At 39.9% G+C, this 17475-nt stretch overlaps 1 protein-coding gene across 7 annotated transcripts in view; it reads right to left on the reverse strand.

Moving 5' to 3' along the window:
• NTNG1 (netrin G1) overlaps positions 1–17475 on the reverse strand; it is a 266043-nt gene that overhangs the window by 20494 nt on the left and 228074 nt on the right. For 3 of the 7 annotated variants that reach the window (XM_087719216.1, XM_087719210.1, XM_087719211.1), the window contains one exon: positions 12500–12637. The exons of the other annotated variants lie outside the window; for them this stretch is intronic. In XM_087719216.1, the coding sequence (XP_087575342.1) occupies positions 12500–12637 (138 nt within the window). The remainder of the gene's footprint in view (positions 1–12499; positions 12638–17475) is intronic. 7 annotated transcript variants of the gene reach the window in all.

Here is a 17475-nt window from a genome sequence, read left to right on the forward strand (position 1 = left end):
AAGCTTTCTCTACAGCTGATCTGCAGTCAAACACAGATTAAAATGGCAATTGCTATCAAGCAGTATGTTTTATTTCATGTGCAAAAAAGAAGACTCTATTTCTTCGTAAGCTCATTTTACATTTTTATTCCAGGCTGTTGCTGATACAGGTGTATCCTGTTGCTGATTCAGCTACAGCCTGTATTTAAATATTTATTAGTAAGTTATCAAGTATTACCTATTTAAATATTACCAACTGAAAAACAGGCTTCTTGTTTTATTTTTTCATGAAATTCTTAAAACACTAATGCTATAAACTTCCAGTTATTCCCAGGTATCATTGATAAAGTTGATAAACAAAGGTGCCCTTTGAATATTTATTTTGTAATGATATGTTAATCACCCCTGGGAGTCACCAAAGTATTTTTTTAGTGGAGAAAACATTGCATATAGTGCAATTTCACTGTATGTTTGTGAACATTCTCGTGCTGAATACAGTTTTGTGAAGGTCTATCAAAACTCTAAAATAGTGGTATTCAGTCTCCAGATAATTCCTATAAGCTTCTACCCACCATAGCTACTGTGAATCTTACAGTTCTGGAAACCATTAATGTAGAACTACCTTGGAAGAAAATAGTATTAGAAAATTATGAGTGCATTTATGTGGCACTCCCCCAAAACTGGCACAAAGTATTGGGGGGGAAATGTTCAGAAAATAAGTATACATATATATTATATAGTAAATCTTGAATATTTGAACATTCCATGAGGTAGGAGGTTTCAATAATTTAGAAGCTTATGCTCTGCATGAATTCAAAATTGCACACTTATATGTTGTAGATTGCAGAAGCAGTTGTGTTCCTCACGACAGGAGCATGCTACGGTTGTAATTTGTCCAGCAATCTTTCAAAAGGGTAACATAATTTGTTTATTAATTCTGGCTTAATGTATGCAATGGCTTCTAACTTGTGATTCTACATGTATTCAGGACTCATTGAGGGTAAAAAAATACTTAAAGAAAAGAAAGTGTCTCTCTCAGGGGTGGGATTCACAATTTTTTTACTATTGTTTCTGTGGGCATGGCTTGGTGGGCATGGCAGGGGAAGGATACTGCAAAATCTCTATTCCCTCCCCACTCCAGGGGAAGGATACTGCAAAATCTCCACTCCCTCCCCACTCCAGGGGAAGGATACAAATAAATATAATAAATATAATAAACAAACAAACAAAATCTCCACTCCCTCCCCACTCCAGGGGAAGGATACAAATAAATATAATAAATATAATAAACAAACAAACAAAATCTCCACTCCCTCCCCACTCCAGGGGAAGGATACAAATAAATATAATAAATATAATAAACAAACAAACAAAATCTCCACTCCCTCCCCACTCCAGGGGAAGGATACAAATAAATATAATAAATATAATAAACAAACAAACAAAATCGCCATTCCCTCCCCACTCCAGGGGAAGGATACTGCCTTCAACAAACAACTAATAACAACCTAATAACCCTAACCCTAACCCTAACCCTGAACCTAACCCTAACCCTAACCTTAACTTAAATCGCGCTTTTGTGGGTGCAGTTTTGTCGGTGTGCGTTTATGACGTCGCAGTTTTTTCGCCGCGGTTTTTTTAGCACGCTTTTGTCGTGCGCGCATTTGTCGGGTCACAGTTTATTTCAGTGTCTCAGGCAAGGAAGTATATTTCTCAATTCAATAAACTGAGATTACTCTAATGAGAGTTGAAGAATGACTTATCCTGCAGCAGAATTTGGTGTCATCTAAAGTGGACACGAGAAGGACACCAATAAACCTATGTTTATTCCTAATCTGTGCCTGGATATATCTAAAAAAAACCCATCCTGCCTTTACTGCAATGATCTCGGGTATTGTATTTCAGTATGGTATAAGCCATTATCTCACTCATGGCATACTATCATGATTGAACTTAGTACAATAAAGTTGACAGATGACATCATAAAAAACTGATATTTATAATTCACTTAAGGCCTATAGTACTGCTTCACTGGCTCAGACATACATTCCTCCAATGCTAGAGTCAACTTATTGAACCAGCCTAAGGGGCGTATTCTGTAGTCAAACTGGCATTAGGCCATCATATAATAACTTCCATTAAGTCTGTCTTCATTTGAAAATGTAATACCACTTGACCAACTTTCAAGTGGAACTTTTAGGCACAATCATAGTAGATAATTCAGCTGCCAGATCTTCTTAGGACAACATCTTGGGTAGTTATCTTCCTGCTGACTTGAGTTGCAATGGGCTAATAAAAACTCAATTTGCTACATCATAAAAACTGCTTCATTAATTTGATTCATAACCAAATAAATTAAGGTTGCTATCATTCACAAAGAGATCAACTGGAAAATAACTTCTATCCAGCAAACCCGTAACATTGTTTTAAGGATTATTATTCAAATGAGCTGGGTACTTTAATGAACCATCATGTTTACCATGTTTATTTCCTATAAAGTTCTCTATTCCTCTCCATTTCCTTTTCAACATGTACATAAAAGATTTTAACAGTGTATAATTAATAGCAATAGCAATAGCAATAGCAGTTAGACTTATATACCGCTTCATAGGGCTTTCAGCCCTCTCTAAGCAGTTTACAGAGTCAGCGTATTGCCCCCAACAACAATCCGGGTCCTCATTTTACCCACCTCGGAAGGATGGAAGGCTGAGTCAACCTTGAGCCGGTGAGATTTGAACCGTCGAACTGCAGAACTGCAGTCAGCTGAAGTAGCCTGCAGTGCTGCATTTAACCACTGCGCCACCTCGGCTCTTCGTGTTTATTTGTACCATGTATGTATACTACATACAGTACCAGTCTATAGTTTTTTGAGGCCAACAAAATGTACAAGAGAACTGAACTAGCAACTACAGGGATGAATTTTCACTGAACGTCCACCAGGTTTAGGATAACCAAATGCAGAAAAAGGATAAGCAGTACAGTATAAAGAAAAAAAAAAGATTGGAAGAAGATGGAAGAATATTTAGTTTACATTATTTTATTCACCATATCTCTCAACATAATTCTATCCTTACAGCCCATCCTTTCTTCCACCACTTTCATATAGATAATCCTCATTAGGTAGCACAGTTTTATTGTTAAGCAAAGTGGTCACTGTTCTGACCCCCCCCTCCTCCGTCCAGGAACGAAAGCCGAGACAAACGTAAATGAGAATGTTTTTTAATCAGTCCAGACTCTCGGTGGCTGAAAGCCAAATAAACAAAGAGATAAGCACTCTGGCAGCAAGTCCTACAAACCTTGGCAGCAATGGAAACAAACTCTGGCAGCAATCCAGCCTCCCAAGTTTGTTTCTCATTAGTCACTAACGTTGATTTCTGCAAGAAGGGCATGGCACAAGCAGTCTCTTTTATAATCGGGAGAGGATCTCAATGAGCATCAGCTGAGCGTAATTACCTCCTGTAATTACGTAGTTGTTCTTGACGCTGAGTAGCCCTTCGACGGCGTGCATCCCGGAACAACTCACAGGTGGTTTCTGGATCCTTCTCTCTTGTCTCCTCCCCACTGATCCAAGGCTCAGGCGCCACCTGGTGACCAACCGGTCTCTCTGCGCCCTGCTCGGAGTCGGAACCCTGTCCAGGGTCCTCCACATCCTCCAGGGCCGACTCATAAGGCCCCTCACTGTCGGAGTCTGGTGGCAGCTCCAACGGCTCCTCCCGGGCCACAACAGGTAACTAAGTGAAAACTGCAACTATGTTTAAATTCTTACTTCAATTTTTCCTTGCTTTACAGATCCATGAGTGTCATAAAAGTGAACAAAGACTGCTTGTGCATCACTTTGTATACAATCTTTTGTTCGTTTAAGCTTCTTCCTTTTTTGAGGATTTTTCTCAACTCCTGCCAACCATGACTTTTCACTTCTCTTGACAATTTATTTTTTCTTCACATATTAAAAGCTAATGGAGAGCTAGCTATGAAGAGCAGGACTAGGAGAAACTTTCAAACTTTCATATTTATGACGATTGCAGGATCCTGGGGTCATGTGATCCCCTTTTGTGATATTCTGGTAAAGCAAAGTCCATGTGGAAGCTGGAATCACTTAACAGCGGGGTTACTAATTTAACAACTGCAGTGATTCACTAAAAAAATGTTGCAAAATGAGGCAAAAACCACTTAACAAATTTTTCCCTTAGGAACAGAAATTTTGGGTTCAATTGTGGTTGTAAGTCAAAGACTATTTGAGAGCCAAGGTGGCGCAGTGGTTAAATGGAGCACTGCAGGCTACTGCTAGATCAGCAGTTCAGCGGTTCAAATCTCACCGGCTCAGGGTTGACTCAGCCTTCCATCCTTCCGAGGTGGGTAAAATGAGGACCCAGATTGTTGGGGGCAATATGCTGACTCTCTGTAAACCGCTTAGAGAGGGCTGAAAGCCCTATGAAGCGGTATATAAGTCTACTGCTATTGCTATTGCTACTATTTGTATTTAAAATTGCATTTTGCGGGAATGTTTCAGGAGTCCAACTATTCCTGATTTCAGAGTGCTCTTCAGAGGTTAGTGGTCATGCTTTCCACATTTTAATGCAGGTTTTTAATATGGGAAGCTGTTACTCTGCTCTTACAATTAAGAAATTCTTAATTCCTTTGCATAATGTGTAGTAAAAATGAAATACCATTTTCACTTAAAAAGTGAATGCAGAGTATGTACAATTGTGGTGTTTTTAAGTGCTACTAACCGGAATCTTTTAATAGTATTATGTTAAGAGTTTCTAATTAATCTGAAATCTTCTACAAATTCCCTCCAGATGAAGCTTTCAAGCGGATGAAGCCTGATGATTTTCACTGTCAATCTGTAATACCAAGTGAAAAACATTCTCTGGTTCTTCATTTGCCTTGAAATGTCACTTTGGAGAAATAATTAATAGCCTGTGTGAAGTCTCGCTCTAAGTGTAGCAAAGGAGATACATTTGTGATTAGTAATACTAACATCAAATTAAAATAGAAAGAAAAATCTGAATCTTTCCAAGTGTGGGGGGGGGGGAAGCTGCTGTTTACTAAGGGGAAGGGGAAAATATTATTACAGCTAAGAATCAGCAAGATAATAGCAATAGCACTTAGACTTATATACTGCCTCATAGTGCTTTTACAGCCCTCTCTAAGCGGTTTACACTCAGCATATTGCCCCAACAATCTGGGTCCTCATTATACCCATCTCGGAAGGATGGAAGGCTGAATCAACCTTGAGCTGGTGAGATTTGAACTGCCAAACTGCAGCTAGCAATCGGCTGAAGTAGCCTTGCAGTACTGCACTCTAACCACTGCGCCACCTCGCCAATTTTGTGCAAGGGGAAAAAAAATCTTAGTCAACTAAACTGAACTGAAATTTGGCAGTACAATAGATAGTACAACTTATCAAGGCAGCAAACTAGACAGAAACCAGTATGTTTTGTTTCATTTTTGTGATGCTGCAACACACCCAGAGAACTCTTGAATTGCTACATGTTTCTGAAGTTGTTGCTTTGTGCTCTGACGGAAGGCCTTCCCCTTGCAACAGCAGATCTATCCCGGTTTCCTAAATTTGGAAACACAGCAGCATCTACATTTAAAGTATCTGAATCTAAAATGTTCAAGTGAATTAATGATTTTGTTAATGAGGCAAGGTATGTAACTTGTTCCTTAGCAGGATACTTTTATACACACAGAAATTGCTTGACAAGCCTGGGAAAGTCATTGGGGCCCACAACCAAGTTCCCTTGTAGTAATGGAATAGTTCTGATCATGAGCTTAGAGTATCTACACTGCTCCTAATTAATGCCACTGTGTGGACAAGCATATTTGAAGCAATTCTAATGCTACTTGTTGAAGAGCTTCTTGGGAAAATCATCCCAAAAATTGGGTCTTCTCTGAAAGATCATTTGACAGAAGACAGAACCAAGACATTTAAAGTATCTGAAACTAAAATGTTCAAGTGAATTAATGCTTTTGTTAATGAGGCAAGGTATGTAATCACGTTCCCCTCTGTCCTGTAAACGCATAGATTTCTTATCTACGCGTATTGATCCTCTACTGAAACATGATGATGATGGCAAAGATAACATTTTCTTGATATAACCCTCTACCCTGAAGGAAAACTCAGGCGACATTTGGCTTCTAAATGCTATGCTTGCCTAGCATTTAGTACATGTTGTACTAAATATTAGTACATGTTGTTTCCTAAATTACTGTTTTAGTTTTAAAATTGTTATACTAGTAGTAGCAGTAGCAGTTCGACTTATATACCGCTTCATAGGGCTTTCAGCCCTCTCTAAGCGGTTTACAGAGTCAGCATATCGCCCCCAACAACAATCCGGGTCCTCATTTTACCCACCTCGGAAGGATGGAAGGCTGAGTTGACCCTGAGCCGCTGAGATTTGAACAGCCGAACTGCAGAACTGCAGTCCCCTGAAGTAGCCTGCAGTGCTGCATTTAACCACTGCGCCACCTCGGCTCATTATATTGTGGTAGTAATGCCTTATAAGCTTCTGGGAGATCTTGCATCTGAAGTTGGGAAACACAGTTTTCTTTTAATAATAATTCTATTAAGATTTTAAAAAAACAAACAATAAAAGATAATGCGAAGATCATACAAAAGAAACAAAACTCAATGAAAGCAAAAAGGTAAACTACCATTTAAGGAAGGGATTTTCTCCACTCATCATGCCAAGTTCATAATCCTGTCACCTCCCCTTAATTAACAAATATAAAACTCCTCCTCCCATAACTCAACTCTAAAGGTAAATCAAGTAAGTAACATCTCCTTGCCCCAATTATCAGCAAAAAGCCCAAACTGAACTCCAGAATATTAACAGGAATCAACACATATAAACCTTAAGATTCCTTGTCTCAACTCTTAGTTGTAAGCAAAGCCCCATTTAGAAGGCATAAAAAGATTCTAGTAAACAAACAAAACACAAAGATTTTTACAAGAAAGCCAAAAATAAAGAAAGACAAGCACCAAAATACAATTTTTTTTCCCTACCAACAATTCCAAAGAAAATCACTCCAAATAGTAACACATGCCATTTAAATAAACCTTCCATATCTCACTTATGGGATGCACATCAGAGGTGGGTTCCTACCAGTTCGCACCTATTCGGTAGAACCGGTTCGTCAAATCTACCGAACCGGTTAGAAGAGGTTCCACCAGTGGACCCGGAAAGCAGGCCACACCTACAGAAGAGGCTCCAAAATTTTTTGAAACCCACCACTGGTCCTTGGATATGATTATTCTACACTATCATGCTCCTATTTATAAAACTCAGTGCCTCTGTGAAAGGTAAGGATGACTACTGCGTTTGTGGTGCAATCAGAACATTGCGTGTCTTGAAGGTGTTTTAACGCAAACCAAAGATGCCTTTTAAAAAACAAGTTGACATCCTATTCTTATGCATGCCAGTGCTGTGTGTGAGGGAATTTAAGGTGGTTCTGACAAGTGTCGTCGGCATCTTCATATCCGGTCACATGGGCAGCAAGCCACTCCCACAAAGGAGGCCACACCCACAGAGGAGGTTCGAACAATTTTTGAAACCCACCACTGGTGCACATCCTTTACAAGAAGAGCTGGTGTTTTTTATTTCAACCTTCTCAGTCTCCCCCCACCCCCACTCCAACAACTGCACTAACTGATGCTGGATAATTGATTGGGATCGCAAATTGCCCAGGACTGGTTATAAGATGAGTGGCTAGATTAATGTTTTATATAAATTAATAATGGTTTAGCTTTGGCCACCAATGGGATCGGGATCAAGGGTCTGCTTTTCAGTCCTGAGGGAAGATTTCTTCAGGGAATCTTTATCTCACATTAAAGAGATGTTATTGCTGGGCTCGCTCTAATAATTTCTGCAATTGCATCATAAATTTCCCTCGGAAATAGATAAAGCCGAACGTGAAAAAGAGTTTATTATCCAGATAAATCCAGGACTAAGTAATATGATACTAGGGAATAGGGCTATATCTTGCAGATGCCGCGTTGCTCGACGTGCTTACTAATCTGTGAATTAGAAAGTCTCTGCTTAGTAACAAATCTGTGATATTTTCCATGCTTTAAGAATGGGAGGACTCTATACACCTACGGACACCCAAATATCAACCCAACTAGGTTTTTTTGGGGGCTTGTGATGCTATCTGCCACTGTTTCTAATGTGTACTATATTAAAATAATTTATTTCAGTGTCTACTACAGAGGTGGCATTCAGCAGGTTCTGACCAATTCTAGAGAACCGTTAGTGGAAATTTTGAGTAGTTTGGGTTCCTCCCGGTTCGTTATTCCTTTTTGCAAATGTTTTCTTTGTGACGCAATATGTTGCTTTTAAATGTTCAGACCAGGTTTGTGTGTCTCAAAGTGGCTGCTTTTCTATGGGCAGACTAGGTTTCTTGCAAGGCAGCTTTGCCAGATTTACTCTGTTTCACTCTCGTTGTTTAGGTAATTCTGAGGTGGTTGATGGTTCTATGAGCGCCTGTCTTTATAATTTTCCACATTGCCTTGATGGTTTTTATTCCAGTGACTTTGTCTTTCCTGTCCTTAGGATTAAGAAAAAAAAATTGATTTCATTGGCAGTCTTTGGGGGGGGGGAGGGAGTCTTATTTTTTGGTGTTTTCCTGGCACTGTTATAGTTTGTGTGGGGGTGGGGGTGGGGGTGTATTGTCCGCAGTTATCTACGCATTAATAATGATCTAGTAATATTAATAATATCTATTAATTAGTAATATCTAGTAATAACATCATCTTAGCCACTCCCACCAGGTCACATGGGTGGGAGGCCACTCCCATCCAGTGACATAGCAATAGCAATAGCAGTTAGACTTATATACTGCTTCATAGGGCTTTCAGCCCTCTCTAAGCGGTTTACAGAGTCAGCATATTGCCCCCAACAACAATCCGGGTCCTCATTTTACCCACCTCGGAAGGATGGAAGGCTGAGTCAACCCTGAGCCAGTGAGATTTGAACAGCCGAACTGCTGAACTGCAGTCAGCTGAAGTAGCCTGCAGTGCTGCATTTAACCACTGTGCCACCTCGGCTCTTAAACATGGACAGCAGGCCACTCCCATCCGGTCACATGGGTGGCAAGCCACTCCCATCCAGTCACATGGGCGGCAAGCCACTCCTACAAAGGAGGCCACGCCCACAGAGTAGGTTCAAACAATTTTTGAAACCCGCCACTGGTTTGGAGAACCAATAAAGACCACCTGTGACTGGCCCTGCCCCCATCTATTCTCTGCTTCCCGAGTCCCAGCTGATCGGGAGGGAATGGGGATTTTGCAGTAACCTCCCCCTGGTACTGAACAATTGAGAATACAAGGGCAATTTCGTTCACGTTAAAAAGTCCAAATCCAGCAGTAAACAGCTTTACACTTTACAATAAATATTATTAAATAAATTGGGAACCATTTCTGGGGTCCAGATTAAAACACACATTTCCATCTGTGCAAAAAGACGTATAAACTCTCAGCTAGCTAGAACAGATGCTTCCAGAGTAGAATAGTCTGGGAAGTACATAGGGGGGGTTAGGCCTTGACTTATGATCATTTGTTTAGCAACTATTCAAAGTTAAGATGGGATTCCTAGAAGTGACAGATACTTGCGCTTACAACTGTTGCAGTGACCCTATCATGTGATCAAAATTTAGGCGCTTGGCAATCAACATGTATTTAGGATGGTTGTGGTATCCCAGGGTTATATGATCAGCATTTACAACATACCCAGCTGGCTTCTGATGAGCAAAGTCAATGGGGGAAGCTGGATTTCCTTAACAATTATGACGATTTGCTTAATGATCACAACAAACAAGGTCATAAACTGTGATTCACTTCATGACCACCTCACATAGCAAAGAGGTTCTGATCCCAATAATGGTCATATATCAAGGATTACCTGTAGTCTTAGAAGCTTCCATATCAATTCAGAAATCATACCTGTTCTCCTAAGAATTCATTCCTTGATTTACATTCCTGCACAAGCAAATCATTATAAGATTACCCAAAAGTTCTTCATGAATAATTGTGCATAATATCTTACTGTTATTTTGGAAACCGTCAATGGAAGAGTCTGAGGTTTTATCTAAAATCACCTATTGAATTATGGTAGAGCTAAGTTTTCATTTGGTTACTTCCTGCTTTAAACCATATATTCCTACTCTTAAATGACACCAACTCTTTATCTTCTTACTGATTCCAACCACTATGCAAACTTTGCATTCAAGGCAGGTTAAATTTGCCTGCACCCTCTTTTGGAGGATGACTTGCTCCTCAGTCCCACATTTGGCATTGCAACTGCCTTCAGTCATTGTTGCAGATCTGAGATGCATTCAAAGAGATGAACATGGAGAAAAGAGTTGAATACCTCCTGGAAGATGAGGAAGATTCACGTGATAACTACACAACAGAACCAATGAGTAGCCATTACGTATGAAGAAAGAGCACAAGTAAAATAGAAATGAAAATATATTAGCATCCAACATGCAGAACATCAGATAAAAAGCACATCAAATTGCAACTTTTTTTTCCTGAGAACTCACTATGATGAGCCAACCTTAATGTTATCTTAACAAAATGTTGATTTGTAATTTAGCCAAGACAACTTCCATTGTGAATTTATGGAACTCATGTATTCTAACTGGATACAATTGAGTGTTACCTACCTGAAACTCCATTTTTGCTTCTATTTCTCAAATAGCCTGCTGGTGTGTGTGTGTGTGTGGTTCTCCCCCTCCCCCATGACTGTGTTGTAATGTAAAAACACTGGCACCAACACATGAATGGTCATCCAAAATTTGTGCAGTGCATTTTTATTACTTCCCACACAGTTAAACATAGTTGTAACTTGGGAATAGCTTACATATTCCTTTCCACCCTTCCTGTTCTTCTTTTCACTAAAAATTTCTCTTTTTCCTTCCTAGCATTTCCCAGAATCAGCTTCAGATCGATATAATCCCCGCAGGGATTCGGACCCTCACCTCTCTCCAGGCCTTCCGAAAAGCCGTCAAAACCTGGCTTTGCCGGCAGGCCTGGGAGTGATGAGTTCCCCTCCCCTCTCGACATGTATGGTTGTGCGACTATTGTCTACTTTTATTATTTGTATTTTGTCTTTTTATGTTCCCCCTTTTCCCCCTTGAATTGTTCGCTGCCCTGAGTCCTTCCGGAGAAGGGCGGCATACAAATAATAAAATACAAATACAAATAATTAAGTAAGCCCTGGAGCAGTTTTTACAAAAAACCTGCTTCAGACATTGCTTTCAAACTTTAGCCAAACTTTGCCCTGAATCTGATGAAGGCTTAGTAACTGCGGTTGGGAGGTTGAACAAGACAGAATCAACACGGGTTCCCCTTGTTTTCATTTCATTTCATTTATTGCATTTCTAGGCCGCCCAATCCCGAAGGACTCCGGGCGGCTTACAGAAATGAAAAATGATTAAAAAAAGAATTAAAACAATGAGACGCAACAAAGTTAAGAAAAAGCACAACATACACCCAATCAGAGAGGGGCCGGACCTCAATCAAGAGGTCAACGGCACCAGGCCTGCCGGAAAAGCCAGGTTTTAATAGCTTTGCGGAAGGCCATGAGGGTGGGTAGGGCCCGGATCTCTGGGGGCAGCTCATTCCATAGGGCCGGAGCGGCAACAGAGAAGGCCGTTTTCGGTAGGCACTTTTGGAAGCAATAACTCTCTATTACCTGAAGCAATTTAAACACTGTCAGATTCATATGGGGGAAGAAAAGCAGATAGTAAACAGAAACTAAACCCAAATTAAGGGCTTAAGTGAGAGAAATAGATTAATTCGTGACTTCCAAGTTTCCAGTACCTTTGGAACGATCTCCCCGTGGAGATTCGTACCCTCACCACCCTCCAGACCTTCCGCACAGCCCTCAAGACCTGGCTATCCCATCAGGCCTGGGGTTAAAGATTATATTCCATCCCCGCCCGAATGTTGAATGAATGTTGCTTACTCTTTTAATTATGTATTGTCCTATATGTCTTTGTATGTTTCCCCTTCCTATATAAGTTGTAAGCCGCCCTGAGTCCCCTCAGGGAAAAGGGTGGCCTATAAATAAACTTAACCTAACCTAACCTATCTAGGAAAAGGTAAATGCAAAAAGAGAAAAATGCACATGCGTATTAGTATATCGTGTTTATGTTTCTGGTTCTGCATTTGGAACCAGGGCACGAGAAGTATAGCTCATCATAGTTCCATTGACTAGACCTGGCAAGACACCAACGCGTGCTATTTTCAGTTCCACGGTGCTCCAAGCATTAGCAGAAAGAAAGAAAAGGGGCACTTAACACAGCATATTGAAACAAATGGATCGCATAGCCAATTTATTGCCTTTGTTGGAATGCTCTCATTAGAGTTCAGGCTCAGGCGGGATACATTTGGAAAGCTCACTCTTTTTTAAAAAAATTAGTCTGGCCTTGGGGGCCGAGCATGCTGGCACGGGGGAAGCACAGGCAGCAAGGGATGAAGGGGGGGGGCAGAAGTAGGGCAATTACTTACATTGACAACCCTGGTTGTGCCAGTTATATCCCCGCAGACACTTATCACACTTAGGCCCTGTTGCTCCCTGCTTACACTCACAAATTCCTTTTTCATTACAGCGATCATGGACTGAGCCCAAACGGTTACAATTACACTCTGCAGAAACAAGATAACAAACGTCAACTCAGCGCCAGGGGCACACAGTCATAAGTAAAGCATCACTGAAATGGGTAACAAGGTTCACTTTCTAAATATACGGCAGGGTTGAGGTGTTTAGCTGGTCCCGGGTTCCATTAGCTTCAACCAGTACAGCTAATGCTCAGTTATGGCCATTGCTGAGATATAATGATCAGTATTATATAGTTCAACAATAGCTGTAGGACCATAGATGTCCATCAGCATTTAAAGATGATGGAAAGGGGGGAAAAACCCCACCATGCATAAAAGTCTCTTGTTAATCAGTTTGCAATATTCACCTTTAACTAAAGGATGTATAGATCCATATATAAATGAGCCACGTTATGAATTTAAGGTGGATCCCGCCAATCACAGCATCACAAAATCATAACCCTTCCTTCTTTCCTACAAAAGTGAAGGGATTAAGATTGAAAGAGAGAGAGGGGTGGGGGGGGTGGGGAAGCCCGATGATAAATTCCCTGTTGCCCTTTGAAATTAAATATGAATTCCTGTCTGTAAATGCTGGCAAAGTTACTTTAACGAATGATTTTCATGATGGAATAAGAAGATGGCGTAGAAATAAAACAAAGAATGAAGTCACTGCTGTCTTCAAAAATATAGTTAGCTTTCCAATTTGATCTTCATGCTTTTAAGATTTGTTTTAATGAACATCAGGTAAGTTTGGCATTTCAAGAAACATCAACAGGCCATCAAGTAAAGTACATTTTAAATGATTAAAATAGAGAAAGTGAAGTTCCCTCTTCTGTACACACTGCAGTGCTGAATGGTTTCTGCAGGCAATGAAAAGATACTTTAAGCATTTCCAGAATAGTCATTCTTTATAGTCACAAGGACTAATTGAATTTATTTACAGCATTTTAGTGTTTAGAAATTACTGACGTTTGGATTTTTGGGCATCATTATAATTATTGTGGTTTGTCCCACAATGAGCCAGATGTTTAGACTGGGTTTGGAATTTTCATTCACCTCTTGAGTCCTTCCCAAGGATTTATTTATTCATTTATTTATTTATGTCTGCCGCTACAGTCTCCACATCTTTCCATTTAAGATTGATGTTTTTCAGGTCTTCCTGTAATGTTTGGCACCAGGTTTTCTTTTTCTCTGAATCTCTGGTGGTATCCAATTGATTATGGTCTTTGCTGGATGTTGTTCACTCACACGGAGCACACATCCAACAGAGTGCGTTCTTCATTCAAGATTATAATTCGTATTAGTATATTAACATTTCCTACCTTGGAAATCTGAGTTGAGTAGTAGTAGGACTAAGATTAATGTTTAAGAAGATTAGTTAGCAGGAGTTTAGTTCAAGTCAGGTTCGAGCGATACTGGGTGTACCGAGGTACACCCACGTGACACCTATCCTCCGCGAGCTGCACTGGCTCCCTATTGGTCTCCGAACGCGCTTGCTGGTTATCACCTTTAAAGCCCTACATGGCCTAGGACCTGGATATCTCCTCCTGCCACATACCTCCCAGCGTCCGATAAGATCTCACAGATGGGCCTTCTCCGGGTGCCGTCGACTACACAATGTCATCTGGCGGCTTCTTGGGGGAGGGCCTTCTCTGTAGCTGCCCCAGCCCTATGGAACGATCTACCCCCTGAGATCTGGACCCTCTCCACTCTCTCGGCCTTCCGAAAGTCCACTAAGACCTGGGGCCTGGGGCTGCTGATCCTTGATTGAGTTCCAGCCCCACTAAGAACTGAGTGCATGTTGTGTTCTTTTAACTTGCTCTGTCTTTGTATTTTAAATTTTTAGTATTTTTAAATTGTTTTTATGTAAGCCGCCCAGAGTCCTTCAGGATTGGGCAGCATACAAATTCATTAAATCTTAAGTCTAGCTTTTCCGTTATTGTGTTAAACATAAAGACATTGAGGTGGACAATGTTTGATCTTATACATATTTTAAAAATAGCACTTCTCTAATTAAATATTGCATCGGTCGCAGCACTTTTAATTTCAGGTTTAAGGAATATATACTCATATTTGGTTTTCCTTTTATCTTTAAATATTTGAATAATCCCATCGGAATAGCATAATAACATGCTGTTAGATCAACCCTGGTTAAGGGTTGCCATATTAAGGCAAGCCACCAGTAGGAGGGAAACAGTGAGAAGGAAGCCAATTTTAGAGGCTGATTAGAGTGCTCGGAAAATGGCACTCGCTTCTCAGATGATGCCGAGTGGCCCAGAGACATTGAGGGGCAGAGTACATGATTGTTGCTGGAGGTGGGGTGGGAAGCGGGAGACTTGAGGAGAGAGTGGAGAGGAGTGTGATTGCAGCATCCTGTGGTCAGTTGTAAGAATGAATGACCACGGGGTCGGCTGCAGTTGCCATAACTTTGAAACAGAGTCATACCTACCCTTTGTCTGGCTTTTGTAACTTCAAATGGTTGCTATGTGACCAATCATGAGGTTTACCTATTATATTACACTTTCATCTGTTCTTTAATAGCAATAGCAGTTAGACTTATATAACGCTTCATAGGGCTTTCAGCCCTCTCTAAGCGGTTCACAGAGTCAGCATATCGCCCCCACAGTCTGGGTCCTCATTTTACCCACCTCGGAAGGATGGAAGGCTGAGTCAACCCTGAGCCGGTGAGATTTGAACAGCCGAACTGCTGAAGTGCAGTCAGCTGAAGTAGCCTGCAGTGCTGCATTTAACCACTGCGCCACCTCGGCCCTAAATTAAAATGTCCAGGCATTTGTAACTTTTCCTTGATAATTCTGGTTTCTTTCTTCCTAAAGATTTCCAATTCCATAGTAAGTTATCTATAGTGACTAGAACAATATACATTATTCCATGTGGGGCACTCATGTTTTTTTTAAAAAGAAGTTAGCAATAATGCTAAAAGTGACCCTTTCATAAGTAGCCTTTTAGGAAGCTATTGGTCATTCCAGTGGATGTAACAAAAGTTTGCCTAAATATCTTTTCCAGTTTGATAATGAGAAATCAGATATGATTTATGGCTGTAAATTCCCAGTACTTACTGTCAATAACTGCAACATTTATCAACTTGCTCTACTGTTTTAATGCAGTTTGAAACAACAGAATTATTTTTATTGCATCTTCCCTAGATCAGTTTCCTGTTTCATTTAACTCTTGTTATTGGTTTTTCTGGAATTTTTTTTCTTTAAGAATTTGATTTTGATTGCAAATACTCCTGTGTGGATAGAATTTATATTTCAGGGTAACAATAACTTTGCCTACAGTTATTAAATAGTGAGATCCCAAAGCATTTCCTTCGAATTCATGCTGTGTGAAAAGCATTATTACTATTATTGTTTAAAAAAAAACATTGTTCCATTTGTTTATTTACTGCAATTTGATTACAAATCAGCAAGAGGAGAAAAGGAAAAACAGAATGCTAAAAGGTGATAATTCTACACTGCAAGTCGAAAAAGTTTAAGGAGAATTTATTCTAAAAAGCAAGTATTACATGTTGGGCAACTTTTCAGACTCTATGAATTACGAATGACACTTACAATATGTGATTTGAGAGTGACTATAAATTCAGAATAACAAGGTAGTACAGGCTCATTTAGATATCTGTCACTCTACGCTACAATTATGGGGTGGTTATTTTTATATAACCTGAACTTCTAAGCACAAAACTAAATGCAAAAGAAAGGTTTTGCTCAGGTCTTTTCCAGTTGAAGTAATGCTGAACCACATAATTATGCTAAGAATGCAGATTGACCCTTGGGTTTTTCTAGAAACGATGCAACTAGCCAATAATTTAAAACAAGCATTAATGTTAGGGTTGCTCCCTCGTTTAAAAATATTGTTTATAATACTACAATTATTCTTTCAACCATGGCTGAAGATAATACTTGCTTTTCAAGTAAAAGCATTTTTAATTTTTTTTCTTAAGAGACAGTTTAGTCAGATTTTAGGAATTGTGCAAACACAAACCTGTTGCACATTGATGCTTCTTTCATGGCTTTGGACATGCACAATGCACATCAAGTTCACAGCATTACTTAGGCAATAGAAACAAGACCACGGGAACTGGATTTAAAGTTGTAATCCATCTGCTTGGAAATCTGAACAAAATGAGGAGCCGAGGTGGCGCAGTGGTTAGAGTGCAGTACTGCAGGCCACTTCGGCTGACTGCTAACTGCAGTTCAGCGGTTCTAATCTCACCGGCTCAAGGTTGACTCAGCCTTCCATCCTTCCGAGGTGGGTAAAATGAGGACCCAGATTGTTGTTGGGGGCGATATGCTGACTCTGTAAACCACTTAGAGAGGGCTGAAAGCCCTATGAAGCGGTATATAAGTCTAACTGCTATTGCTATTGCTATGAATGTGTGCAAATAAAACTAACATAGTGAAGGATGATCAAATTATAAAAATCTATATTTAAATAATATTTCACTATTTATATGGCCATGTACATTTTCTATTTTCACGCACTCCAAGTGGTTGTTCAGTTTTTAATAAAGTTGTTTGCTTAGGTGTCTGTAGACACTTGCGTTATGATGTTTTTTGATCAGACGCTACTAAACACATGATGGCTATTGTCACTGAAACTTACTAAAGGAAAGTTGCAAATATTGGATTACAGGTTATAATTTAAGTACTGCTGTAACCCAAAGGTCCTAAATTTCATTAAAACACAGCTATATTAAGGTTTTGGGGTAATTTTGAAAACTAGTTCTAAAAATGCAATCAGTGGAATTGCTGAGGATAGTTACTATTTTCCTGAACATTTCTTTTTTCTTTTATTTATTTGCTAAACTAAAGTATAATGTTGCTTATTGCCTTGGATAGTGTTTATTTTAGGAAGGACATCTACGA

Source organism: Thamnophis sirtalis, unplaced genomic scaffold (genome assembly GCF_051295495.1).
Source record: "Thamnophis sirtalis isolate CommonGarterSnake01/CBP01778 unplaced genomic scaffold, rThaSir2_p1.2 scaffold_7, whole genome shotgun sequence".
Taxonomy (NCBI): domain Eukaryota; kingdom Metazoa; phylum Chordata; class Lepidosauria; order Squamata; family Natricidae; genus Thamnophis; species Thamnophis sirtalis.